Below are 27,992 nucleotides of genomic sequence, written 5' to 3' on the forward strand. Positions count from 1 at the left end.
TATTGATAGGTACTTTCTATAACTTTAATAGTGGTTTTCATACAGTATGCGTTATATAATATCGGTTATTATTACTTGACGATTATTGTGCTCTTGGAGAAAAAATATTCTGTTTCGCTCCTATTGATTTTCCTCTATTTTCCTTTCTTTTTAGCGAGAATGCTTTGGGCATATTGTACAAATTATGGGAATACTCGTAAGAAAACGGAAAGAAAAACTCACTAGCTTAGACTAAAACTTAGGCAAAAACAAGTAACAATGCAAAATTATCTAGGATCTATTTTAGATTATACATATATAAAGAGTATATAGCCCTTGTGCTAATGGGTATTCCTTTTTTGGAGGCTCTTGAAAATGCTCAGATTGGCGGATATTAAATGTATGTATACGATTGATTATATCTGGCTAACAAAGTTGCATTTGGAAGCCAAAACTAAGCCAGCAGAAAGACGGTTAAATTTAAGTTAAACATTATATTGAAGCAATGGACATACTCGTACATATTTGTATTCATGGAGATACATATTTAAATTACATTACTAATACGAAAATATTTTACTAAACTGCTGTTCGCGGGCTCTTGGCTAAGATGCAAATACATATCGCTTACATTAATTAAGATCTTGTACTAGGTCTATTTTCACAATTATGTTTTCTATTTCCATGTGGGGCGCCTCCCAGAAGACTTGCGACGGCAAAATTAGATGTGGTTGTGTCGATGCGATAACTGAAAACTGGTATCCAAATCAGACTATAGTTACGGTTGGGCTTGTCATCTTGTTGCTGTTGTACAACGGCTGATAATGGGCACTCGATCCGCTCTTAACACTCTGACAGCCATTGGGGTAGCGCCTCTTGACCACCACATTCGCATTTTGGGCCAACGAGGATGTGGATGAGGAGGAGGACGACGTTGATGAGGAGCACAGCGATCCGGTGGATGACTTCTTGTGCAGCGGCAGTGCCTCCCCGATTAGCGTAATCCTCACCGGCTTCGAGGCGTTGCCATGGGCCGTGGGTGTGGGCATGGTCGGGATGGTATCCCAACCGATGGAGGAGCGTCGGGGGGCATCGGGAAACGCCGCCGCCAGCTGCTGATTGTAGTTGGTCAGCGTGGTGGAGATAATGGTGTGCCGGCGGGTCTGGCTGATAGCTGGACAGGATTTATCCGCCTGCTGCTGCTTTGGCTGCTGCTGCTCTTGCTGGTTGTGGTTGCTCTGGTGATGACGGATTATCGTGGTGGCTGCCAGCGTGGAATCGTGCAAGTGGAGCATCGGAAAGTGCGTGGTATAACTGGTATATTCGGGCTTACTTCTGCGGACAGAGAGATGGGGATTAGTGGGTTGTGACAGGATATTTGTTTACTTTCTAGAGAGGAACCTTTAACTTTGTCCATGCCATAAAAGATTAGTAATGTGGAGAAGATGGGCAGGATACTTATTTAAACTGTTTTAAATTTTCTTTTAATTATAAAATAATTTTGATTTTAGTATTTGTATATTTCGAAATCTGTGTACTTGGAGTAATAGAGTTTTGATTTGGAATTAGTAGAGAGATATAGTTTCAAAAAGGTATTTTTTATTTATTTAAGCTAAGGGGTTAATGATTGAAAAATTTTTATTTTAAATATGTTCCAGACTGCGTTGGTATAACTTTGAAAAAAATCCCATTTTAGGGGAACAACTGTGCTCGCGCGCTAAGAATGCTTATGATTCATGACTCATCTGAATCATCGAGGTTGTATGTATATATTTCTTTTGACCCATCCCATCTTCTCGACGTGTTGTGGGTTAATTTTTAGTTTGCATTACCTTGGGACTCTATTTAATTGCCGCATGCAATTAAAACGTTTCACAAACAGTGTTAAATTTTCAGTGATAAATTGGTAACGTTCTTAAAGCTTAGCTTAGTAACTCGAATATCTTAGATAGTTTAAAGCTTAGTTAGGTATCAGTTGATGGTAGTTAGTAAATGCTATTGGGCATTGGGTTAGTTTCTCAAGTGCACGAATTACAATTGTCTATACAGTTGTAGCTTAGGTGTAGTATACATATAAGATTGATGGCACAGAGCACAATGATGGCTAGGATGAAATCACAAAATAGTACCTGTTGCTCCCCAAATTGTAGTCTAAATAGCGTTCGGTTAGTGTAGAAAGAGTTATTTGTTTGAGTGTATGTGCATGTAAATTCCATGGGAGCATTGCGAGTGGGGAAGAAAGAAATTTTCAGATGGGTTAAACGGGGCGAGATCTGCGCTATTGTTAGTTAGATTTGAAAAATGGTAATTCCTGTTGCTGCTGTTGCTGCCACAGTCGATGTTGCAGATCTGCAGATTTGCAGCTTTCAGCTGCAGCTACTGCAGAATCGGCCCTAATTAGACTGCTCCAATTGCAATTTGCTGCCATTAACGTCAAGAGCCGCAAAAAGTGGCCAACTGATTTGCATGCCAGCGGAGCGTGAAGCCCGCCGAAACCGATTCCACCAGTAAGTTGCAACCAGCTACTAGCAACTTGCAACACCAACTGACCAGCGGCAACTGCACGCCAAAAATCAAACTAAATTAAGTTGAGCTCCTACCAAAGTAGTAAAAAAAATGTAATTACAAATTTATTAATTTATTAAAAGAAAAAGTCATTTTTTTGGAAATCAAATAAAAGATGTATCTTTTGCTTTGGTCGTTCAAAATTTGTAGTTTATATTTCTTATATTTATTCCAATAAGCTTGGAATTTAAGCCAAACTGATGGATAGGTATTAAAGCTTGTTAAATATTATTTTCCTATATTTATTTAAGCAAATGTAAACCACTTTTTTCCCAGTGCATTTGCCTCACTAACGAGCAGCAAGAGGCGGCAGCGTTTTGTATTAGTTTTGTTAGTTTGGCGGCCGCGCAGCTGCGGTTGATGAAAAGCCCCCAAAAAATTACAAGTATTACACAAAATGACCGAAACACAACAAAATGCAGTAACAAAATAATAGGAAATAATAGGAAAACAAGTAAATAATGTATATGTGGCCGAAATTGAAATTGAAACAAACATGAAAGTTTGCCTACCTGGACAAACCCTCCGCACCAATGGCAAGTGGTCGTGTCTGTGAAAGTGGAATCGGAATTGAGATTGAAATTGAAATTGAAACAGTTATTGTAATTGTAATTGCAATTGACGATAGCTTTCGGTTAGTCAATGTTGTGCAAACACATATGATCAGAGAGATATACATATATGTATTTATATAGATGGACTTACCCGCTCCGTTTGGGTGGCCATGCTGATGAGCTCCTTGCCCTGATCCCCGCCAGAGGCAGGTCCATTCGCCGCCGACTTCTGCCTCTTCTCGGCCTCCAGTTGCTCGATAAGATCTCGCTGCAGGCGAATGGTGCGATCACGATCGTCCACTTGACCCTGGAGGAGCACGGGGATTGGACAGCAGAGTAGAGGGTAAGGAGGTAAGAGCAGAGATCAGTAAATGTCAGTTCACTCTTGTGGAGCGAGCCATGAAAGGTCACTAGTGGTTATATATCTAAGCCAGAGAGTGTGAAAATCATATCTAGATATGTATGTATATATGCAGGTTGGCAAAATGCTATCTTGGCTTAGTTTTTGCTTTTTAAGACTGTCATGCTTTGATTATTTTATATACGAGCTTCTGTTTTCGCTTTACTCAGAAGCCAATTGGTTTTTCTCAATCAAAGCATATACTTGAACTAAACAGCTAGAAACAATGTATATTTTGGAGTGTAAATATGGATTTTTTCCATTCAAAGGTGCAGCTTAAGTCTTTAAAACATTTTAGACTTATTTTAAAGACTTTTATCTGCTCCTTTGATGCTAAGAAGAGATATCTGTTTCATTTATAGGGTTTTTGCATGATCTGTGTTCTGTGTCAAGTCAAAGTGCAATATCAACACGAAACTATGACTGTATTTATATAAAACGTATATATAATATGTTGTATTTAAAGATAGATGTACAATAAGCATGGGTATAGTATACGCATCATTGGATATATTACATGCTACATGGAGTAAGTTGCCATGTATCTAATAAACATTAAAGAACAACAGCGAGATAGTAAAAATGCGATAGAAAATTCTTGTCCTGCTTCGAATCGAATCGATATGGAATCGAATCGATTTGTGAGACCCAGTTTTGGTTTTCTCCCGGCTTAACGAGCAAACGAAATGCAAAAAACGTGCAAATACCTGAAGGTAAACCACCTGTCTACGTAGATCCGATAGCTCCTGGAGCGGATCCTCCGTCGTGGACGAGGTCAGGCTGGCCAGATCGATGTCATTCAGCTGCTTGCTGTCCAATCCGCAGGCGGCGAACAGCTGGACGTTGTCGTTCTCGAAGGGATTGAGCGTTTCCGTCTGGGGAGAGGCAATGAAAACCAGTAGGTTACTTTCCACTCATCACTACTCCACAGACTCCCACAGAGATTGCCTTGGGCACAACCAAATGGAGTCAGCGACGTACCCGCTCAAAATCAAAATCTGGCTCCTTTTGGGCCTGGGAGTGCAAGTGAATGGTGAGTGTGGATGATGAAAGTGATGGGTGTGCCATGGAAAAGTGTAATTTAAAGGAAAATTTATGAACGTACCCAAAAAAGTAGTTTCTGTATAATAACTTAAGGAGGTTATATATATCTACATAAATATCTAAATATCTATCATATATATCTAAACATAAACCTACTGAAGAGATGTTTAAAAGGTTTAAAAAAATATTTTGAAAAGCAACTCATAAACTCATGCTTACTCTGAACACTGGCATTATTTTACCCCATTTCTCCCCATTTGCTTATTCACTCATCATTACCTCCTGGAGTATTCGCCGCAGTCGAAGCAGCTGCTTCTTGAACTGCAGCACATCCTGGATCATGGCATTGCGGAAGGACTTGTCATACAACATCAGATCGTCCGACGAGCTGTGCAGCTCTCCCCCGCACCGCTGGGTGGATGTTCCGGATGCAGTGGCTCCACCACCTCCACCTCCACCTCCTGCTGCGCCACCCAAGCCCAGGTGCTGCTGCTGCAGGTGCCGCTGACGGGGCAGACTGGCCGTGGATCCCGACGAGGTCCTGGAGTTGGCCGTGCTTCGCTTCCTGGCCGCCGCCGCCGCTGCCGAAGCTCCGCCGCTGTGGGAGGACCTCAGGCTGTTGTCCGAATCGTTGCCGGCGAGCTGCTGGTCCTGCAGACGGGAGCGGTTCAGCAATCTGGTGGCGCGCGCAGGCAGTTGGGCGCTGCAACAGAAAATAACATTTTAATTATTAATCAATTGAAAAAAAAATCCCATATCATAGTAGTTAATAGGTAGTAGTAGTATCCAAGTGATATGCCTGTAATATGTTTCGTGGGCCTGCGGCGCACTGCTGGCCATGAAGGTGGCATAGTGGTAGTGGAGGTGCCGCTGCTTGATGGCCATGGGTGAGCTGGTCCGCTGCTGGCTGCCCAGGAATCGGTTCTCCGACGTCTTCAGATCCGTGCGCACTCTTCGCACTCCACTGGGCGAGCACTTGCTGGCGGACTGGTCCGCCTCCGACATCCCGTCCCGTCCAAGCTGACAAATCGAATATCTTTGGGTTCCTGCCTGCGATTCTATGGCCACCGTGTTGTTGCTCTGCGGGAATGACACAATCGCGACATGCGCAGACCACCAACAGCTGTGTGGAGACTTTGTAGAGCAGACCCCGTACACTGGCCAAAAGCGGGATATAGTTTGATATATAAACTTTTTAAATACTGAGATACGGGGTATTTGTGTGCCTCTTTCTATAATTGACTGTTTCAAACTAATTTGGAGACCACTATGCTAGTTAAATGCAAATAGTGCAGATGGTAACTGACTCAGATTGCTTCTAAGTGCTTGAACTTTGTTGGCAAGTGTAACCTCTGTCTGGGGGGTGAGTTTTGCCATTATTTAGCCAGCTTCAATTAACGCGCTCGCAATGAAAGTGAAATGCCATTGATTAGGGCCTGGCCAAGAGTAATGCTCGGCCCGGGGGTTGTCAATTGGCCATTAAGATGGCTTGGTGGGCGCGGGGGGGATGGTTGGGGGGATGGATGGGGAGGGGTCAGGTGGCGAGGTAACCTGCACGACATGAATGCTGGAAATAAATCCACAGATGCTTCTCTGGCTGCCTTTCAGCTGGTGAAAGTCAACTGTTGCGTGTTGCAGACACCCAAAAAATGCAGGAGAAAAAGGGGGAATGGGGGGAAAAGGGGGCAGCTCTTACACATGCGCAGTTTCAAACTTCAAATTTCACGGCATAATTTAAACAAACTGTTGAAAACGGTAACAGAAAGCCAAACAAAAGGGAAAAATCATTCAAAATTAGTTAGCTCATTCGATTATTCACGCTTGTATGCGAAGGTTAATGGCTAATGGATTCGCCTTAATACCAGCAATTAAAACGATATATTCAGTTGGTGGGCTGCATTACGACAGTGAAATTAATACGAGCATACCACGGAATTTGTGAGACTTTCCTCAATTATTCGAGTTCACGTAGCTAGCCAAAGATCCAAGTGTAATTGGCTCTCAGGGAACTGGCACGGCGCAATTTGAATATTTTGAATCCGCGAACTTTGTTTATGGCCGCATTAAGATGATGATCGCGAATCGCACGAAATGGACTGTGAACAATTTTCAGCTCATCTGGAGCGGCGATGAAAGTACGAGTTCATCTTTTATTGTTCCGGAATCCCCTTCTATTTTCTATTGGGCTTGTCGGCATTTCCATAAAGGTTCTCAGCACTTTTTCATTTTAATTAAAACCAAATTCCCCGCTGCGATGGTTTCGATTGCATCCGGCAAGAAAGATTGAACAAGCTGATACCAATTTATCAAATTTATTTAATGCAAAGATTAACTATTAATTAAATTACCGTTTAGTAACAATTGATCATTGACTAAACTCAATTAGTCTAAGTTAATAAATCCCACTTTTAAAGCCAATAGCTGTTGTAAGCTAATAAACAGTTTCGGTAAATTTGCAAAACAGCCTAGCCGAAGCCAAAAGTTCACTCGTGTGTTTCCAAACAAAAAGCAATTAATGTGTACATTATGTGCAAATCATAAAACACAAAATACACTTTCCAAAATCCCACACACAAACGCCAAAGCTGGCTAAATTCCACATGTTTTGTGAGTTTCGCACGCCAACTTTATGCGGTTTTTGTACTATGAATATGAATACGAATATGAATGCAGAAATGAGGTCTGAAGAGATCCACCGAAATCAAAACAATGCGAGTACTTTGCACAACTCAATTCCATTACAGCGAAACTCCACAGGCGGCACTGCCGGATATTTCGAACTCCAAACCAAAAAAAAAAACAAAACAAAGCGATTGTCAGACGACAAAATGCCTGTCATTGCAACAAGTGCAGCAAATGGAGTTATATGTGTGTCCATATAAGGAAGTATTGCCAGGGAAGCAGAGAAGAGGGAGTCTCTAACAATATATAGACCATTAATTATGTGATTCATAGGGGGATATTGCCAATACGAACATATCTAATCACAGGTAGTGCGGTTGGTAAATACATCAATTGGGTTAACATTTACAGCACAAAGTTGTAAAATGTGAGATAATTATATGGCATTTACTACCTCCAATACCTCTTAACTATATGTGTAACCCGCTTACCCCGAAATTGGGAAATAAGATCTTGATAGCATTTCGTCTACGACTTAATAACATTACGTGATGAACATTTGAGCACATAATTCTCATTTCTGGCAATAAGGTCTGCCACAAAACGGAGCAGTGAACCCCTGAAAATAGCCCCATGGCTACGCACCTGCTTTTCTGCTACCTTTCTACACATTTAGTACAAATGTGGCTCATTTGTGGCTGCACACGAGCCACTGCCAACGGCAACTGTCGCTAACTTGGCTAACTTGGCTCACTTGGCTAACTTGGCTGGCTGCAACAGTTAACAGTCGACATCCAACAATGACAAGTAACCATAATCATAATCATAGTCATACAGCGATCCACGGAGCTGAGGCGTTGACATTCACTACTCGAACTTCACTTCCAGCACAACGGTACTTATCAATTTGTGCGGCAAAACGTCATTTGTCATAGAGCCGCAGACCTTTTGGAGCTGCACATAGATAGATGTTGTATGGAATGGTATGATATGGTATGGTACCCATCCTTATGTACGTACTCACACATAGGAAGGGGAAGTGGAAATGGAAAGGCAGCTTCATTAGAGGCCCGAAGTGGGAGGGGGGCGCGAGCTGCAAGCCACGCAAGTAATGGTAATGGCCATAAAAAATAAAGAAATAACCAACATTCTCACACGACCGCCTCTGATGAGAATCCGGTGTGTATCTGCCCATGCGCAGGGTTCTCTGTTCCTCCTCGTTCCTCCACGCAGAGAAATACTAGATCTTGGTCAGGAGATTAACGTTCGAGATCAGTTAATGGGTTCGAAATGGACAGCTTGTCTGGATTCCAAAGCTAAGCTCCAACATTCCTGCTTATAAAGGTCATTACTACAGATTAAATTGATTCTAATGCCAATATTTTTGGCTAATGATATTTGAAGTATATGAAACTTTTAGATCCAGCATCTTTTTTCTTAAAAATGAACTATCTTTCAAGCTATGAAATTGAATGCATTATCTTGCAGATACACATTGTTCTTCTTTGCAGAAAAATTATAGTTCTCTTTTTCTCAGTGTGTGAGCCGGGTATGATGATCAACGATGGTTAAGATGGGGATATGGGCAGAGTGTGTGTTTGGGACTGGGGAATTTGGAGTTGGGGAGCACTTTCGAGGCAGACAGGTAGATAGGAAGGCTGAATATAAGGCTGAAGCAGCAGCAGAGGCAGCAGCAGTTATCTGTATCTGTATTTGCACTCGATGGCTTGGTATGTCCGTAGTTTGTGTGGCAAACATTCTGTTGAATTATGCATGGCGATGGCGATGGCGATGTGATGCGATGCCATGGAGATGGAGCTGGAGCTGGAGATGGGAACCCGTACTCGTATCCGTAACCAAAACCTGAACGCGTCGCAAATGCAACTGAACTTGAAGTGGCTGGAAAGCCATAAAAGGGGCCACCTCGAGCCCCGAAACCCCGCAGTTTGCCCTCTCTTTTTTTTTCTTTATGTGCCTGATATCTGTAATTGTTACGTTTATGGCATCAAATTCCAAAAGATTTTCCAAACGCTGCCTGCATTTGCATGTGACACACTTTTTAGCCCATTGTGTTGGGCCTACCCCTTCCCTCGACTTTTTGTTTTACCCCTCTTTCTTTTTTTTTTTGCCCCTGGTTGCATATCGAATTACGCAAAGCTAAGAGCGGAAATCATCACCCACTTTGGCTACCACTTGGCTAAGGTTTCTGGGCTTTCGGTAGCTTCTGTCTGCCTTTGTTAGCCCTGCCAGATTCGTAATGCCGCACTGCACTACAGTTCTCAGCGACAGTTGAAATTCTGTAACTGAAACCAGCATACTCTCTACTTATTGATATTGTTACCTTAAAAATAGAACGATAGATAATAATAGTAATACCATCAATAGAACATAGGTGGTACTTAGGACCAACTTATTTATGACTAGGTAAGGTCTTGATAAGGTCATGATAGGGGAGCTCCACCGTACTCTGTTCTACTCACTCGAATCTGCGGGTCTAGGCCAAATGCCAAAAGTATCCCAGGCAAAACGCTCGTTTCATTGACACTTGTGCCCGCGGCGTGTCTTTTGTTATGAATGCTGGTTGTTTTTCGCTGGCGTCGGCGTTGGACCGCCTATATGTATCTGTATCTGGTTTTGTATCTGAAGCTGAATCTGTATCTGTATCCGAATCTGAGGCTGTGGATGGGTAGGCAGTATGTGGATCTGTGGCATGGAAGAGGCAACAGTGCGTATCACTGGAGGCGACGACTGCCTGCGGTCACTGGCTCTTGCTTTTGGTTATAATAGCTTAGCTTTTTTTGTTTTTGGTTTTGTTTCGGTTATTAACAACGCAATTAAGTGGGTCTACGCAATAACTCCCACGCGCTTTTCGAACAACGGCTCTTGCACAATTTACCCATTTACAATTGCCTTTATTGGCAGCGCTCTTCAAACCGATATTGCTGATGGAATGATATTGGATTACGAATATAATTTATTATTCCGCACAGCTGGCCGCACAGTACTCAGAAACCGCACCGAACCGCACGCTTTGAGATCTTGTTTAATACTGGAGCCGAAATCGAAGTTGGAGCTGGAGCCACCGCTCGAGTGGCAATGGAGTGGTATTGCATGGCAATGGAACGCGACAGTGGGCGACAGAAAGGTTTCATGGCAGCAAAAGTACTGGAGTTCCGTAAAAGGAAAATAACTCAAGGGGTTATAGAAAAACGCCTCAAATAAGAGTTTCCTGATCTTAAGTATTAAGTAACATAATATATTTCGGGCTTAGGATAAGATCCAATAAAAATTGGACTATTAACCTCTACGAGTGAAATATCATTTTTAAAGTTATTTGGGATCCTAATAAAAATGGAACTTATAAATATTAGCCATAATTGGATCGTTCTCTATAATAATTGAATTGTAATGTTGCTTTAACTGAGGCACTTTAGTTTATCTCTTGCCTAATAGCTCGTAATTCCGTGGTATTTTAATTTGTTTACTATGATAGGGATTCATAAATCAATAAATTAATCACAACTTCCTACTACCTCTAATAATCAATAACATTTCTGTTACAAGCCCCACTGTAATTGGTGGCTGTTGTTACCAATGTTCCGTTTTCCCACCGTTCCCGCCAGCAACAACAGCACCAGCAACATCAGCGGGCAACACCAGCAACATCGCCGCCTGCGCGAGCAACATGTACGGCGAGCAGTGGTAAGAATGTTGCTGGTGGGCCGAAAGAGTTGGCCGTGTGGGTATGGGTATGGGCCGCTTTTGTTAACGTTCTTAGAGTGTGTGGCACAGCCGTTAGACGAGGTTAACTGAATGAAAAATGGACAAAGAAAGGAAGGCAGAGTCACAGCAACAGCAACATCAGCAGCCATAATATTTATGCGCCCGGAATCTGTAGATTGGGGATCACAATGGGGCTCTTGTTGCATCCGCGTGAGCGGGTTAACTGAGAGGCAATAATAACTGAGATTGAGTGGGCTTATTCAGCACTTTTGGATGTGGGAAAGGCGAGGGGCAGCGATGGAGGTAATGACTCATTCGCCGGCCAAGCGGGTAAGCCAGTCTCAAGGTTAATCCACAAGTGCGGTTTTGCATGTGACTGGTGGTTTTATCTGCCAGTATCTGCAAGTATCTGCAGCTGGCTACCTCGAAATTGGCCTTCTAATGTCGGCTGGCGACTGAAGTAAAAGGAAAGCCAATGTCCCGACGCAGGCGCATCTATTGGATGCATCGAGTGACAGGTTAAACCGCAACAACACATTTAGCCATGGCCAGCGGCGTTTTGCAGTTATTTGGCTGTTGGCTCTTGGCTGCGAAACAGGTTCACATACTCTATACACACACATATTTAGTCTTTTAGGCAGACAATTGATTTTTCCTAGCAATAAAGTTTTTCCCAACTTTTGGTTAGAGCCAGTAAACGACTCCATCGATGTGGATGTCGTGCCGTTGCCGGTTGTTGTTGCTGTTGCTGGTGTTGCTGTTGCGACTGTTGCGCTGGTTCGTTGCCATGACAAAAAGAATGCGGCACTCGCCATCAAGTCTCCGGCCAAAGTCAAAATGTTATCTTAACTACGACCACGATTTGGCCAGAAAGCCAAGACACAGTCTGGAGCTCCCATAGATGGAGACGGGAAGGCCACACGGAGAACAACAAGTTAGCAATCGCTGTTTGAACTTAAAATAGCTGATTCTTTTAGCTTTCTATTCAATCTTAGACATTGACATCAGCAATCATTTGTGATTATTGAAATACTGATACATATGAAGCAAAAAGTTGTGGCTGATATGGAAAAGGTTTTGCATAAGTTTAACTAGTTAATGCTTCATATAAAAAGTAATATTGCCTTGTCTGTATTGCAACTCCTAGTACTATGAATGATAGGCCTAAAAGAATACCGAATCGATCTTCATATTGCTCATAAATGTAATATTTTTTCGAGTGCAGTGAAATGGGAAGGTGGTGATGGGGGCAGGCATAGACAATTGGAAATGCCAAGTGCCGTTGCCGTTTGGTCGCGTCTTTGGCTTTGGCTTCGCCCAGAATGCACAAGGCCCACGAGGAGTTGTAGTTGCTGCAGTCGCTGGCTGCAGCATTTTGGGCCATAAACATGCCCCAATGGATAGCCCCTTCTCTTTCTGGTAGCCGGCGCTAAAAAACACGGCAATTGGGTCCGACAACGGGAACGTTGAGTGGATGGATGGCACCAATGCACCAATGGAGCAGCGTAACCTTTGGCAACTTCGGCAAACATAAGGGCGAACCTGTGAGTGCCAACCTGTCCTTTCCCACTGAACATCACTGATGTCTGTCTAATTTTGGGCTAATTTCAATTTCCATTTCGATTTCCATTTACCCTTAAAATACATGGATGGTGGGGGGAAAAGGGCGTGCCATGCCAAAGCTGTGAGCTGGCCAAAGTAAATTGCATTTGATTAACCCCAGAGCGCCCTTTTGGCAAACAGAAACGAGTAAACAAAGAGGCAAACACGTGGGATTCGCTGGCTGTTTGTTTTGGTGGCTAAATCAATGGTTGAATATTTCTGAATGTGCTTGGTACTGGTAAGTCACTTTAACTCTAGGTTGGAGCAGGTGATTTAATGGCACTGATATAGTATTTTGGGTAGGAAAAAGAAATTATGCTAAACTCTGTAGAATAAAAAGAAAAACATCTCTTCAGTTTGTCAATTTGCTTAGTGGATATTAAAGAATATAAAACAAATAAATGATATCCAAAATATTAAACTATTTTGAAGATTTATTTATACTTTATGTTAAATTATGTATTACCCCCAAGTTAGTAATCAATTGCTGCCTTTCTAGGGCTAACTTGAGTAATCACTTACCGGCCGGCTGAAATTTGTCGGGCAGCCAAAAAAAAGAGAGAGGAAACCTGCGCTATAAACGGGGAGAGGCTGCTGATTGATTTGCAGCTCCTCGAGTGAAATTGGGTTGCAGGCCGGTGGGCGAGTGGGGAAAAGTGCCGGGAAAATGCACTTAATAATATTCCAACATTCGCTGGCCGCCTGCCAACTGAAAAGCTAATAAAACCAAATCAAAGGCAATTCAAAGCGTTACCGCCAGCGCATTTCTGACCCCATGCAGCCAATTCAATTAGCTTCGAATGGGTGGGGGAATGGAAATTATTCCAAAATACTAAAATGCTTTTATCAGATACAAGATACATTCAGGGAGGCAGGATGATTAGTTTCTGAGAGCGTTAAACCGAACTTTCAGGTCAATTTGTAGTTCACAAGAGGTCATTATTATATGATATGATCTTATGACCCTTTTGACCCATTTCTGGGAGTTCATCACTTGAAGTTCGATTACTTCTTGGCTAATCGAGTGACGCGAGTGGCCTATATCTAATATATACCATTTCTATAAATTAAACTAAAGATAAAACTCACCTAATCCTCTCCCTTGGTCCACCGCGCTGCCTCCTGCCGCGCAGCAAAGTATTGAGCTCCTTCATCACATCACTGCCCCTGCGCTCCAACTCAGATAGAAGTTCCGCCTCGGTCTCCGCCTGCATGGGATCCATGTCCTGACCACCACCAATCTTGTGAAGATCCGAGCCACTGCGACTGCGACCCGTGGAATTGGCCATGTGATCGATGGAGTCCACACTGCTGTTCATGTCGAAGTCCATCATCAGGTCATCGGAGCAAATGGACTCGCAGGGCGATAGAGTGTCCAAGGATTCGGCTCGATCCATAACTGCCTTGCGCACCGCTGCCGGTGTCCTCAAACTCAACTCGATGGCCTGCTGCAGAGCGGTACGAGCCTTCGACTGACTCTTCAAGGATCTCAGGGATCCTGTTTGGGTGTGGGTAAGGGTTTCCATCAAGGTGGGCGTATCGGTGGCCACCTCGTGGGCTTCACTGTTGCACAGCAGAGCCGGCTGATCGGCGATCTCATCATCTATGAGATTTCCGCAATCCGAGCCCAGAGAAAGGGAGTGGGATGCATGAGTGGGAGTGCCGGGTGAAATGGGACTTCGCCCACCTGGCGGATCCAGGTCCAGTTCGAGAACCGGCGAAATATCATCTAGGTCGATGTCATCGATGTCCTTCTGCTGACGCTCCTCGTTGAGCTTGTGCTTCTGCAACTTGCCACCCGCCTCCTCGGAGTCCTCGGTGCTGCTGACCAAACTGTCCGTGGGCGAAGTTTCATCATCCAACAGGAGGCAACTGCTACTGGCCAAGGCCAGCTCGGCAAACTTGGATTCATTGAGAGCATTGTTGAAGGAGCGGGGACGCGAGGTGCCTGCCTCCCGATTGTCCACCAGGTGGAGATTGAGCAGGGACTCCTGGCCCACTTTGGGCGGAGTTTCCGTTATTGAAGCTGGTGAGGATTGGAGGTTATTCAAAAATAAAGCCAAGATGCAAACGAAACACTTACAGATTGTGCTAAACTGCATGTCAGTGTGGATCATACTGATCTCATCCAGACCCAAGGACATGTCCTCCTCCTTGTCATTATCACGCGGATTTTCCGGAGCCTGGGTGTCACTACTGATGCTCATGCTCATGCTGCTGCAATCCTGGGCGGCCAGAGATTCACCCGCCTGGTGACGCCAAGTGGAGGCCACTGAGGATTGGCTCTGATGTTTGGCACTCTTTTCGGAGGTGGACGAGTCCAAGTAGAGCTTCTCCTCATCCACACTCTCGCTCTCATCGGAGCCGCTTGTCTTGGGTTTTTCCGAATCCGCATCCTGCTGATCCTGGGATCCCGGAGTCTCCGCCTGACGCCGCTCGTAAGTCTCCCGACTCAACACCGTATTGGATCGCACCAAGCCCAGTAATGGCAGAGGAATACTCTGACTGCCATCAGTGGGTAACTTGGGTAGTGCCAGCGGTTCCACAAAGGAGTTGGACTCACTGGACGGCGGATCATCGGCATCGCGCACCTCGAACGTGTGCCGTCCACTCATCACCATCTTCAGGTTCCTGGGCCTGCTTCGACTCCTCTTGGAACCCACCGAGCTGCCCGAACTGCTGTCCAACGCCATGTCCATGCTGGCTATCCCAGAATCTGCGCTAATCTCCCTGCTGCCGGAGAATCCCCGTCGCGTTGAGTTATTCGTCAGCTGCTTCACGCTCTTCTGGTCCAGATGACGCGACTGCGGTTGCACATGCACCGAGGTCAGGGGATGTTGCCTGGAACTGGTGGATATGTCCTTGGCCCTGGCACCTGTCGAATGGGCGGGCACGGGTGACTGCACACTGCTGCTGGGCGTGGTCGGTGTGGTGGCTGTCAAGCTGATGGCCACCGGGTACTCCGGCCTGGGCAGGCTCACTGTCTGCAGGGTGAACTTGGCGTAGCTGGCTGGAGTGGGTCGCGGTGTGGGGCGAACTCTGAAAAAGTTTACAAGTGGAGTTTAATATAAACTGGTGTTTAATGTTAATATTTAGAACAAAGTTACAGTTGACTTTACTTTTTAGAAACATTTAATTGTTGCAACTAACATACATATATTCAATCCTAATCGACTTTGGTTACTCACATGACATTGGCATGCATGCTGGCCAGATTGTTGTAGTTATATCTCGGCTGCATGGCTCTCGATCCCGTACCCGTACCCGATCCGGATCCTGAACCCGACGTTTCATCCGCGATCTCGCCGAAGAACTGACGCCGCTGGTACTCGATGGTGGTGTTCTGATTCAGGTTGAACGTCAGCGTCTTGGGCTGGGCTATTTTGGGCTCCCCATCTCCGGATCGTCCGGCATGTGCGCTCTTGGAGCGGCGTTTCACTGCGGGAAAATCGAAGGGAGTTTCGTTTCGTGATTATATGATTATATGCTTGGAGGCAAAGTGGGAAAATTTATATTTATACCCGTTGCTCGTAGAGTAAAAGTAACGGGTATCCAATAGTCGAGGAACTTTACTATAGTAATCTCTCTACTTTTCTTTTTAATTTTTTTTTTTTTTGCCAATTTCTATTGATATGTATAACATTCTCGATCGCACTTCTACTAGCTGAGGTATCTGATAGTCGGTATCTGATAGTTTCTTGTTTATTTTTGCAACCAGCAGGTAGATACTCACAATTGCTCACCAGCACCGGACCATTTTCCGCTCCACGTCCGTTATTGTTATTATTGTTGTTGTTGTTGTTGATGTTGTTCTGTGCATTGGCCATCGATTCCGATTCGGAGTCCTCGCTGGGCGCCGTAAAGCCCGCAGAGGAGGGGCGTGGCACCGCCCCACGATAACCGAAACGTCCGCCGGCCGCACCTGTCGCCAAGGTGCCAGCTTTCTGGACAGCGGCGGCGCCTACTTTCTCGAAGTGAACGGGCACAGCTGTGGGAGAAGAGAAGGAGGAGGAGGATGAGAGGATAGGAGACAATTCCGATGAATTGTTGGCATGTAAACTCATTGTTAAATTGGCCAAATTGTCGCCAAATTAAAAAGCCATAATGCTTGGTCGCTCTTTTTTTTGCCATTTAACAAGGCCTTCGCTTTTGCACTACCCCAATTAAAGAAAGCAAATGCTCCTTTATGAAATAGGGGTGGTGTTTTCAACCACCTGGTTAGTGAACCTTGCAATTATTATTGCCAAGAAAACTGTGCATATCCACCCACCTGCATTTCCGTTGTCATCCTTTGTGTCGGCGGTGCGAGTTGCGCTTTTGTCGCCGCCTTCCAGGAGTTTCTTGAACTTCTTGGGCGTCCCATTGAGCTTCTTGCGGAAACCGAAGGACATGGCGGTGCCTTTGGTGTGCACCGTCTGATTCTGTTCCATCGCCTCCGTGGGATTGCCATTCCCATTTCCGTTGCCATTGTGCTGGCGGCGACCCGACTTGCTGCCCTGCTTCTTGCTCTCCGCCTGTCCCTGTGAAAATGGGAAAATAGTGGAGGGAAAGCGGTTAGGAAAAGCGATTAGGATGAAAGCGAAACACATTTGCAATTCGGGTCAGCACAGATGAGAGGCGCGTGGAAACAAAGGAGCCTCGAGGACTTCCCCGACAAGAGACAACACACAAAAGGATACACAGCTATTAGCTAACTACATGAGTCACTCGCCTCTACGAACAATAACTATCTGCGAGATACTTTTCATGGAATCATGATAACTATCAATATGGTAGCCTATATACGAGATGTGTTTGTATGGTTGCCTTCTAGGAATACTAGAATTTGTGTGGGATGTTCCAGTTTTATAAGGTTGTGGTATTTATGGTAAGCTCGGTTGCATACGCAATCATTTTTTATGCCATTGAAGTAGGATCTAAGTCTTATTTTTGTATTTTTGTATAATGGAATATGTACAACTACGAGTATCTTAGAACACATTTAATTGAACAATTGTAGGAGCATGACTTTGAACGAAGTAGTACGAAAACATGAACGAACTTTAAGGAGATACTTTATATCTGTGAAATATTTCTGCGATGTGATTGTTGTTCTGTAAGCCATATCTATGCACAATTTTTCTATAAAACAAACGAATTCACTCCAATAATGAATATTTTGCGGTACCATGATGACTGCCTCGACTTCCGCGTCGTTGGCTGCGTCCTCCTCGACTGATGATTTGTGAAGGTCCTGCTCTAGGAGCGCTTCCTTATCATCGATGCTCGGCTCTTTGTAGTCACAATTGTGCTGCTCCTGCTGCTGATCCGAATTTTCCGCGCTCGGCTCGGCGACCCCCTCGTTCAGCTGCTGCGATGCGAGTTTTCCTAGTGATACGACGACGACGGGGTTGTCGCATTCATCCATGTTGCGTTTTGTCGGCGAAGGAACTCGCTTTTCCGGCGAGCCTCCGTCCGTGTGCTGCGCCCCCGGGGAGTCGTCTTGATCCTGGTACGGAGAAGGTCCACTCTAGGATGCACCAGTTCGGCAATGCTCATGACACACGGCCGCCACACGGCGCACAAATTACGCCATTTATAATTGCACTTGAGCAGCACACACAAATACACAGATACACAGCGAGTGCCTGCCAGTGGTACACCCACACGGGGGTCCTTGAAAATCCACACGGATTGCTGGAAAAATCTTTCGCAGATTGCTCGCACTTTTCAACGCCTCACGTTATGCAAACGTTTTTCGCACTAATATGCCACGATTCGATTTGCAATTGTCTTCCTGATTTTGTTGTTAGTTTTGGTGTTATTTTTAATAGTTTTGCTTGAGTTTTTTTCAGCTGCGGCAGAGTGGCGACGATTTTTCACTTGCGAAAGCACGGCAAACGGAAAATTGAATGGCGAGCTGAAAATTCTCACGTAGCACTTGGGTTTCCCTACGTTCTTGTGGTGGGTCTGGTCGTTATGCTCTTTTCAGCTTGACCACAGGGGGAGAGTGTGGAAAATAGACAGAGAGACTACGAGAGTTTCCCAGTGTTTGCTCATGCGCAGAATGAGGAAAAACAAGTGGCTGTTCGGAGATAATGGTCGAAAATCGGGGGTGGCTTACTATCGCGCCACCTAGCGCCGGACACGGTGCTTAGTTGGGAACTAAACCGTTTTTTACTCGCAAATGTAGATAATGTAATGTAAGTTATAACCAAGTTATTACACTAAGAAAGGAATTACGAAATCCGTTCGAAATTTATTATAAAAATTTATGATTTCTTCAAGCTCGAAATTTGAGTTCTTTGAGTTTTTGAAGCTACAGTTAGTATGCGTGTTGTTGTATGTATTAGAATTATAAATACCTAATACTTTTTATTACTTTTATTACTAAGATAGGATAAATCAAAGATTATGCATCTTCTTAACTCTTTGGAGTAAATATCATAAATTTAAGCATATCTTTTCCTCTTATGTAACATAAGTCCCAAACAGATGTTAAAAACAAAGCGGTGGGTAGGCTTGATTTTCCTTACTTTTGTATGTAAATTTAGTGAATCATGTAAAATGCACGTGTAATCCGCCCCCAGAGACATTAGCCAAGTAGAATAAAATTTGGTTAAGGTCAACTGCTGATGGGAACGAAGGGATAAAGTGCTTCGCTTAAGTATGAAAGATGATATGTGGCGAGGGGGCCATTCCTGACAGCCACATCCTCACCTCTCACCTGCTAGCTTGTTTATGTAAAATTACCTTGTAATAAGCCTTGGGAGAAAAGGAATATGAATATGTAAGCCAAAAATGCGAAGGGTAGGGCGGTGGCAAGTGTTTCGAGAAAGTGAATCAAGGCCTTGGGTGGTTAGGCTAAATTTGCTCATTACATTCAGTTTTATGTAATGTACTGACTCTATATAATTGAGTTTGTTACATGTCCTGCAGTGACAGGATGTTTTGACAGAAAATAGGTAGTTAAAGTTATAAATTAAGCAGAAGCCATAGTTTCTCCATATTTTAGAATATTTTGTACTATATAAAGGCTTTTGATTTTCTTATGTTTATATTAGCACATCCCACATCATTTCCATTGCACTTTCTTCCAGAAACAATGACTATCCAGACTGACAATAGTCTGGCAGAAGAATAGATTGTTGACCCACAATCGGTGGCATCACACATTTTCGCCACACTCAACTTTGCCGCCCAGAACATGCAACTTATTGATGGCGCTGCGCCCGAAGGCTCAAGTGAGTTGTAAACATTTATCAATATTACTCACCACCGCCGCCAGCCAGCCGTTGTTCTCCACGGGTAATTGAGGTTCTGGCCTGATTCTGGCCTGATTCAGGATGTAGTTGGTTGTGGAGCTGGATGTGGAGTTGGATGTGGATGTGGAGGATGCATGCTCCTCGATGACCTGCAGCAGTTCGTGCAGCAGGAATTCCTGGCAAGTGGAGTACTCCGGTTCGCTGGCTGATGTCACCGGTTCCGCTGGGGCAATGGCGGCATCATTGTAAAGGGACTCGATGTGCAACACGGCCTGCTCCTGCTCCTGCTCCAGCTCCAGCTGCCTCGCCAGTTGCTGCTCCGGCTGCCTTCGACGGCTGATAGTGTAATAAAAGGGTTCCTCCTCCAGCAGCTGGGAGGGTGGCCCGGCTGCAATGTATTCATTACTCCCTGTCAGCCGTTGCCAGATTTCGTGTGCCTGGGCCAAATCTTCGTGGGACACTGCGATTGTCAATACAGATTGATGATGCTGCTGTGCGTCTGGGGATTCAAGTTCGTGGAGCGGAGCCGACTGCCGGGAAACACACTTGCCCATGGCATCCTCCGTGGTCTTGTGCTCCTTCTGCTACACGAATGTCCTCCTTCTCCTCCTTCAACTGCAAAGAAAAAGTAAGAACAAAATATTACCAAAAATGCGTCAGCGATTTGGGTCTTCTCAATTCGTAATAACTTCTGTCATTTGCTTATCAAACTGGCATTTGAATAATGTAAGACAATTGGTCTTGTTAAAATGGGTCAAGGATTCAAGTAAAATGACAATCAAATCAATAGAAAACCTTTGTGGTTTTGAAGCATCCGATGTGAGAGTTTAAGTAAAATATGAAAAATATGTACATTTTTGAATAAAGGTACAAAGTCTGACTACAATTTGTATTTCCAATGACTCTAGAGTCATTTAAATTAATGCAAATTAACTAATTAATAGCTTGGAATATATATATAGCGTATTTTCCTAGTTAAGACAGCAAGAAACTAAAATAGAAGACTTGGCTTTTTTCCACGTAGCAATGAGCTCATGAGAAGATTCAAATGAGTGGGTGGGTCATAAGATCCACCCCGCTCGGCATATTGATATGCTGTGCGCTTGTCTGACTTGCGGTTGGCGTGCTGGTAATGATACACCTGTACCGCCAAACCACCAAACACCCCTCCCAAACTGCGCCCCCCCCCCCTTCCCCCCTTCCCCACACCACAAACCCAATAACAAACCGGAGCGCCGAACACCAAGCCCCTTGGGCCAGTCCATTGCCATTGCATTATGCCGCGCTGCACGTTTTTTATTAAATTTTATTAGAGTGCCGCCGCACATGCACGGAGCACGGAACTCGGAACACGGAACACGGACGAGCAGGAGCGGACCGACCCCAGGATCCGGATACGGACCCAAACTTCTTTCATGCCACCGAATGCACTGTGCGAATTGGGGGGGTTGAAACAGAGGGACGGCTAACAGAGGGGAAAGGCATACATACATACGTATTCACGCAAATGCAGGCAGCCTTTGGGGAAAACTGAAGACCTGAAGACCCCCTCTTCCCGGGTTAACATCACTGCGAATCCTCTGCCTCATGTTTATCCTGGTGGTCCTCATCCTGGAGCCAGTGCTCCGTAGCTTTATGGCGTATTTGCCGCATAACAAAATTTACACCCACCGGGAGCCGTCGACGCGTCGGTGCACTCAATGGGGCTGCCCTTTGTGCCGCTTGGTCCTTCGCGCCGGATCGAGCCATATCCACTAGGTCGCCGGCTTCGCCACCAACATCGATAACACCATTTGTTCCATAATGAATTTAAGCGGGAAATGCATTTTTGCCAATGCCACTTGAGTGACAGGGCTTATTCGGTAGGTAAATATGTATATCTTTCACGTGCCAATGGACTTCAGTTTTATGGATTGCTCGTAAAGGTGGTTCTTTCAAAAAAGAATCCATGACCCAAACAATCATCATCGTCACGTGTCCCAGGATATACATAAAGTGCCATGCTTTTCTGGACGTTGAATGCGTAATTGGCTTAGTCAAGCAATCGAATAATTTAAGATTAGTGCTTGCTTAAACAGAACTTTAGATCCCTATAATACGTAGAACTTTACTATTGCTGCTTTAACTTTAGTAAACTTGAAGTTAGCCAAATTAGATAAAGTATAACTATTAACTCTCCATTTAGAAGGGTATTCCATCTGCCGTGTTCTACATCATTTTTACTCGATCCAGCTGTGCTTATGCCTGCTTATGTCGTTTGGCTTACTTACATTTGCCACGGCTTTGTGCTGCATAAATTTTCAGTGCCACGCCCCCCAGCAGCCAGCACCCATCCACCGCCCACTGAAAGCAACGTGGCTCTTTTGTGCTAACTGCCAACTTTTATTTGCTGCCTTTTCACCTAATGAGGCAATTTTGCAGTTTGTTTTGCGCGAGTTTTCACTTGTTACTCTTCCATTTAATAAGCCAACGGCAAAGGCAAAGGCAAAGGTAGCGCCAAAGGAAATGCAAAAGGAAAATCAGGTGCTGCTGTACGCGTTGTAACTGTTTCGGTTTTGGTTTTGGTGTTGGTTTTGGCCCTAATGCAACATTTTGTATGCGCGAGGGATAAATCCCGACAAGATCCCCGATATTGGACGCATATGCAAATGGCTGCCGCGCAGGTAATTATGCGCATAAATAACTCCGATTGTGTTCGCCAAATAGACGGCAGTGTGAGACCTCAAGTAATGCCCAAGATGGGTGTTCGTTGTCCTTTCCCATCTGGGGTCGCAAGGATATCCTGCGGATGTGCCATTGGTTGCCCTCCTCCTCCTCCTTCTCCTCCTCCGCCCCCGCAGCAGGCGTGGCTCATGCATAAGCATAACCATTGCCCATTTCGAATCGATGTGGCATGCAACAGCTGCTCGCTTACAACACTTCGCTTCGCAATGGTCCATGCATTTTAATTGTGCAGCGCGGCAACGAAAAAATGTCGAGTGGAATGGGTGCACCACCAGAATGGGGACTACCAACTCCTTGGTGGGGATTGGGGTAAAAAAAATACATTTTATAGTTGGTTTTTAAACTATAAACTAGAGAAAGGGTCGTAAAAAATGTACAGCATTTAATTTATAATGGAAAAACTTCAAATAAAGGAAGAGATCAACTAACAAAGCATATATATTATATTTAGCTCTTTCTACCTCATCTCCCATTTAATTATTATTATTATGCTGCAGTTGCTGCTTAACATTTTCCGCCAAAGGACAGTGAAGGAATTAAACCATTTACATTCGCCAAATGTCCTTTGTTTGCGGCTCCTTTAAGCCCAATTTGTGCAAGTGTGTAAGTACTGGGAATGGTATGCCACCACATGCGTTGGTAATATGGAGAAAAGGGAGGAGCAAAGGGAAGGAGCTTCTATCCAGTTAGTTGGGATGACGGGGCCAAAGTTTTGTGCCATGATTAAAACGAAACCTCGCCAAAGTTGCCACCGCTGACAATTTTAATGCAAACAAAAACTTGCTTCTCTCTTTTCTTGTGGAACGCTGACAGCGGCAAACAACGAGAAGAAGGCCAACTTATTTTTGCATGCAACGCTCTCTGTGCACCAGCCATTTCGAACCGCCAAGCCACGCCCCCCCTGTCGGACCGCCCCCGCCACCGCCCCCTTTCCACGCCATTAATGCAAATTGACGCGGATACAAGTCGCTACAGGTGCCAGATCCGTTCAGATAGTTCGTCCTGTGGTCCTGTCGTCCTGTCGCTCTGTTGGCCTCCTGGTCTCCGGAAAACTTCTGGCAATTCACGCGGACATTTGCGGCTTTTCTGCCGCCGAAAGCAATTGCATTTTGGTAATTGAACAAGTCAACGCTTAATTACAACGCACTACAGTAAAACACCATAACTGTCTGCGGCATTGAAGGCAAAATCCAGCCAGAACATTTTCATCCAAACAGCGAAAGGCGAAATAATTTCCATTTGAAATGCGCAAAAATGAGCAATTTTCATTCAACCCTTTTTTTTTTTTTTTGAGAGCGACCGACCACCCACAGTTGTTTTCGCCAGTTTTTGTGGGGGGAAACGTTTTAATTGACGGCTCATTTTGTCTACTGGCAGACATTTCATTGGAAAACAGGAGCGTAGTTCAGCCCAAAAATGTATGCCGAAAAGTGGGCTTAAAGATATGGCTTAAAGTGTGTACGCACAAACAATTCTTTTGAATAGTGCCAAAAAGTGTGTTTTGTGTCTTGATAAAGTAGATTTAAATATAATAACACTTGCTGGAAAACTGTCAAGCAGTTTATATGTTTAAAAAGGTTTCTGCGTCTTTGCTCATCAAAAACTTTTGGTTTGTATTTTATACAATAACCGAAAAAAGGATTAGCCTACCACGGTTTCCGCTCTGCATTCAGCCATTTATCGACCGAGTCACAGAACAAAACTGAAAAAACAAAAAACCATGCAGTGAAAACGACTTAAAGCAATATCAGGGGACAGTGGATTGTTAAAAACTGATCTATACGCTTGGTTATTGAGCAACTTTGGCTGCGGCTGTCGATGGCTCAAAAGCCTTTAGCCTTCAGCGGAAAAATGTATGGCCGAAAGCAAAGCAAACATGGCCAACGAGCAGCGGTGGGCCAAGCAGATAGCGGCAGTAGACACTTGATAGGTTTTTTGCGAAAACCCATCCCCCATCCACCCGCTTTTGACCCGCTCCCGCTCCCCATACACTATTGGCCATAAATCAATTTTTCAAAAATGACACTGGGAAATGGAAAAAGTAAGCTCAAAGCTGGGCGAATATGGAAAGCGTCCGCTTGCCTCGATATAAACCGATACTCGCCCATGAATTGTGAAACGTAGAAAATATATGCATGCCTGCATACATCTATATACATACATCTATCTATATATTCATATATATATGTACATATATGGATATGTATTAATAAAAAATGTATGTTTGGTCGTCGCATTTTTTTGGCATCCTAGAAGCTCGGCTATTTTTTATGCTATCGCCTGTCGGTATCGTTTTGTTATTTTCATTTTCATTTTCATATTTTTTTTTCTGGCTTTGCAAATCTTTGCAGCTGGCGTTGAAAGTTTGTCATCATAAATTTTAATATTATTTTCGCAGCGAGCGATGCAACAGGAGTTGGAGCTAAGGAAGCGATGCCAAACTTGCCAAGGAAGCGGATTCCATAGTTCGGCAAGTGGGGAAATAAGCACATTAATGGGAAAGGGACCCCCCCCTTTTGGAAATTTTCCAAAAAAAAAAGCCCAGTGCGGCACACGCGGCGTATGCGCAATGCAGCAGGAGCGTCTGATTCGAAAAATTGGAGAACTGGGCGCTAGGCAACAGTCAGCATCGGGATGTGGGCGTTTTTGGCCCCCAAACGGAAGCCCATATTCCCCAGCTTGTGTGAACCGAATACCGAATGTTGATGAGTGCCATATAGTGAATGCATATGAATGAATTACAGCTCGACATCAGCACCCCTTTGCACCCTCCCACGCTCCAGATCCGCACTTTTTAGCCTGGTTTTGGCCTTTCAAAAGCGGCTGAATGAAGCTGGCTGGTTGGTTGGGTGGCTGACTGGCTTTGGCGGCATGAATTGCATGCAAAAGATTGTTTTGCATAGATGAGTGAAATCACCGGGCACATTTATTGAACCACTGTGCCTGTGCCGGTGCAAGTGCCGGTGCCGGTGCCTGTACCTGGTGACATCGGAGCGAAATTGACATTGATTGGTCCTGAATCCTGAGCCTCAAAGGACTAATGACAAAGAATCAAGGGGGCGCTCAATTATTCTAGTATTCTCAATGGGCTCGAATTCGTTGGATTGATGCAATCAGTTTTTCCCTCAATGGGTTGCTATGAGAAAAATAGATGGAAATGCCAATGTATTTTTACAATAAACTGTTTTCTATTCCCGATGGCATCAAATAATGTTCACAACAGAAACAATTTCATATTCAAAGTTTGACTTAATTTGAAATTTTTAGGTTTTAGGTTCGGTAAAATTGAAATATGTAACTGTTTCACATCGAAATGTTTATTATTTCCCTTTATTTTATTGCATCTGTAATTAAATTATCATAATGAAGCATAAAATGTGAAGTAGTATAAATGGAATGCCGAAGTCTAATCAGTCACAGATCATTAAATATTAGTGCAGAATCTTTCTTAGGCGTAAATCGCTAAATCGCTGGCAGGCCTTGCGTTTAAATTAATTAAATTCCCTGCACATTCGAAAATTGCCTGTCAGTATGCTAATTATTAGTTTGGCTCCTATTTCATATGCATATGGTTTTATGCCTTTGGATTTCGGCCTGATTACCGGACATTGGCTACCGACTATTCACTCGACTTTGTTTGATATTCACCGAAAATTATCCGAGCAAGTTGGAAGATGCAGTGACTAGTTAGTAGTAGTGAGTAGTGAGTGGCCTGCAGGCGGGCAAAGAGTTTCGAAGTCAAGCGATACGTGAACTGAATGTGAGAGGCCAAAGGTTTAAGCCTTTAAGTGATGCGGCAAGGTCGTGGGTGGCAGTGGGTAGATAGTTTTGGGTGGGATTATGAAGAGTGTTTTTGGGCGGAGATGGGCTGGCGAAGCAAGTTCTCCTTGGGCTTATTTGCATGCAGTGATTAAGTGACCGGGTCATAAATGCAGTCTGGCAGTCTGGCAGCAGGGCATTTTGGCCATTTCAAGCACTTTGTGCATTTCGGCCCATTTCCAAGGCAACCATAATGCCTGCCACTTAATTATTACTTAGTCTTTATTAACATGGCTTATAGCTACGGCCTCTCTACGGCCTCTCGCTCCCGTTTAAAGCCATCAGCAGAGCGTGCAGTTTCATTGGATTTCATTTCGTTGGTTTTGGCTTAAAATGGGCTTTAATTCGAGGCCCGGTAATTGCAAATTGTTGCCATTGCCGCTGTCGTCGTCTTCGCCTGCGTTTGTTTGTCAATTTGCGTACTTAAAAAAATTCTTTTATATAAACACAGGCCGGCGAAGACGACGCACACAGCACAACAACTCATCGTCAGTGTAACGAGCCATATGTGTTGTGCACACAATAATTACGCAATTGGCAGGAATCCCCCCTCTACCAACTCCTAAAACCCTCTCCATTTTGGGCCTGGTTGAGTTCGTCTTTCGCCCGAGAGACGAGAGTGTCATCAAATTAGTTTTAATTATACATTATATTCGTTTTGCACACATTTCGGCATTAGCAAGAAGCACGCGTAGTGGGTGTATGATGGGTGTACTTTGGGTATACGATGGGTTTACGGTGCGTATGCTTGATATTTGCCATGGCAATCGATTTGTATGCCCGGCAGCACTCCGTCGGTTGTTCTTGTTTAAACAATTATGCCACGCTCATTGACTTTAGGCCCAGTCCCAAGCCCGTGGGCCAGGCCAACAAGAAGCATGTGTGGATTGGATTTGTGGTGCCCCAAGTGTGTACCAGATATCTAATATGCATGGCATTCGGAGGGAAGCGAAAGTAAGCGCGTCAAGTGAATGGTAACTGCAGAGCTCAAAAAAAGGTGCTCACTAATGGGTCATCGATGAGGAATTTCCATGGATCGGAATCTTTTATCTCTGCATTAGTGGGTCAATGCTTATAATTAGAATTTACCGCACAAATAGCAATTATACTTATGTAGCAATATTTTGATTGAAATAGTGAATAATTTGAGTGGGTACCCCTTTTCCCCAGTGTACTATTGTACCGATGTCAGTTGGGGTGTCAGTTTCAGCCACAGATTTGTCTCGGCATGCAAAATTACCATTTTTCACCCGCGGACCCACCTTTGCCTTATCTTATCGCTGTGCACACACGAGTATGTATGTATGTATGTGTTTTGGGGCTCGTAATTAAATTGAAATTCTCGAGAGCACTTTGTAGTTTTCGGGGCACTTCATTTGAGAGTTTAGCACAACGACGAGTATTAGTCAAGTTCCACCTGTTGCTTTTCTTTGTTACTTCACAGCGCGACCTTGAAATTTGCGACTAGTTTTTCCCTTTTTTTTTTGCTCATAACACTACACTGCCAGTCATGAGAGTCGCGTCATATTTGCTGTTCTTATTAATAGCCACAAGCGGCGAAGGCGTCGAAAGCGACTGACTGCGGACTACGCACAAGACTCGAGACCCGAGTGGCCAAGAATCCAAATCTACAAAGCTGCGATCGTGGCGCTGGAAAAGCTCGCTCTTCTACCAAACAGCTGGGCTTTCAGCTCCACAAATTGTGGTGGTAGTGAG

At 44.3% G+C, this 27,992-nt stretch overlaps 1 protein-coding gene across 11 annotated transcripts; it reads right to left on the reverse strand.

The window, feature by feature from the left end:
* Window positions 1-3: 3 nt before the first annotated feature.
* Window positions 4-27,867, reverse strand: LOC122616076. Of its 11 annotated transcripts, XM_043791354.1 has the most exons (14): window positions 27,539-27,867; window positions 19,745-20,348; window positions 16,760-17,009; window positions 16,223-16,477; window positions 15,678-15,927; window positions 14,573-15,528; window positions 13,579-14,515; window positions 4,822-5,245; window positions 4,206-4,373; window positions 3,250-3,405; window positions 3,057-3,094; window positions 2,109-2,130; window positions 1,812-1,820; window positions 1,235-1,314 (listed from the first exon to the last, which is right to left on the reverse strand). In XM_043791354.1, exons 2-14 carry the CDS (start codon window positions 20,285-20,287, stop codon window positions 1,309-1,311), a joined length of 4,014 nt encoding a protein of 1,337 aa, XP_043647289.1. In that variant the 5' UTR covers window positions 20,288-20,348; window positions 27,539-27,867; the 3' UTR covers window positions 1,235-1,308. The 11 variants fall into 11 exon arrangements, with proteins under 11 accessions (XP_043647286.1, XP_043647285.1, XP_043647284.1 ...); XM_043791355.1 differs by lacking the exon at window positions 1,812-1,820 and having other exon boundaries at window positions 1,244-1,314; XM_043791351.1 differs by lacking the exons at window positions 1,812-1,820; window positions 2,109-2,130 and having other exon boundaries at window positions 4-1,314; window positions 4,221-4,373; window positions 27,539-27,866.
* Window positions 27,868-27,992: the final 125 nt, after the last annotated feature.

Source organism: Drosophila teissieri, chromosome 3L (assembly GCF_016746235.2).
Source record: "Drosophila teissieri strain GT53w chromosome 3L, Prin_Dtei_1.1, whole genome shotgun sequence".
Taxonomy (NCBI): domain Eukaryota; kingdom Metazoa; phylum Arthropoda; class Insecta; order Diptera; family Drosophilidae; genus Drosophila; species Drosophila teissieri.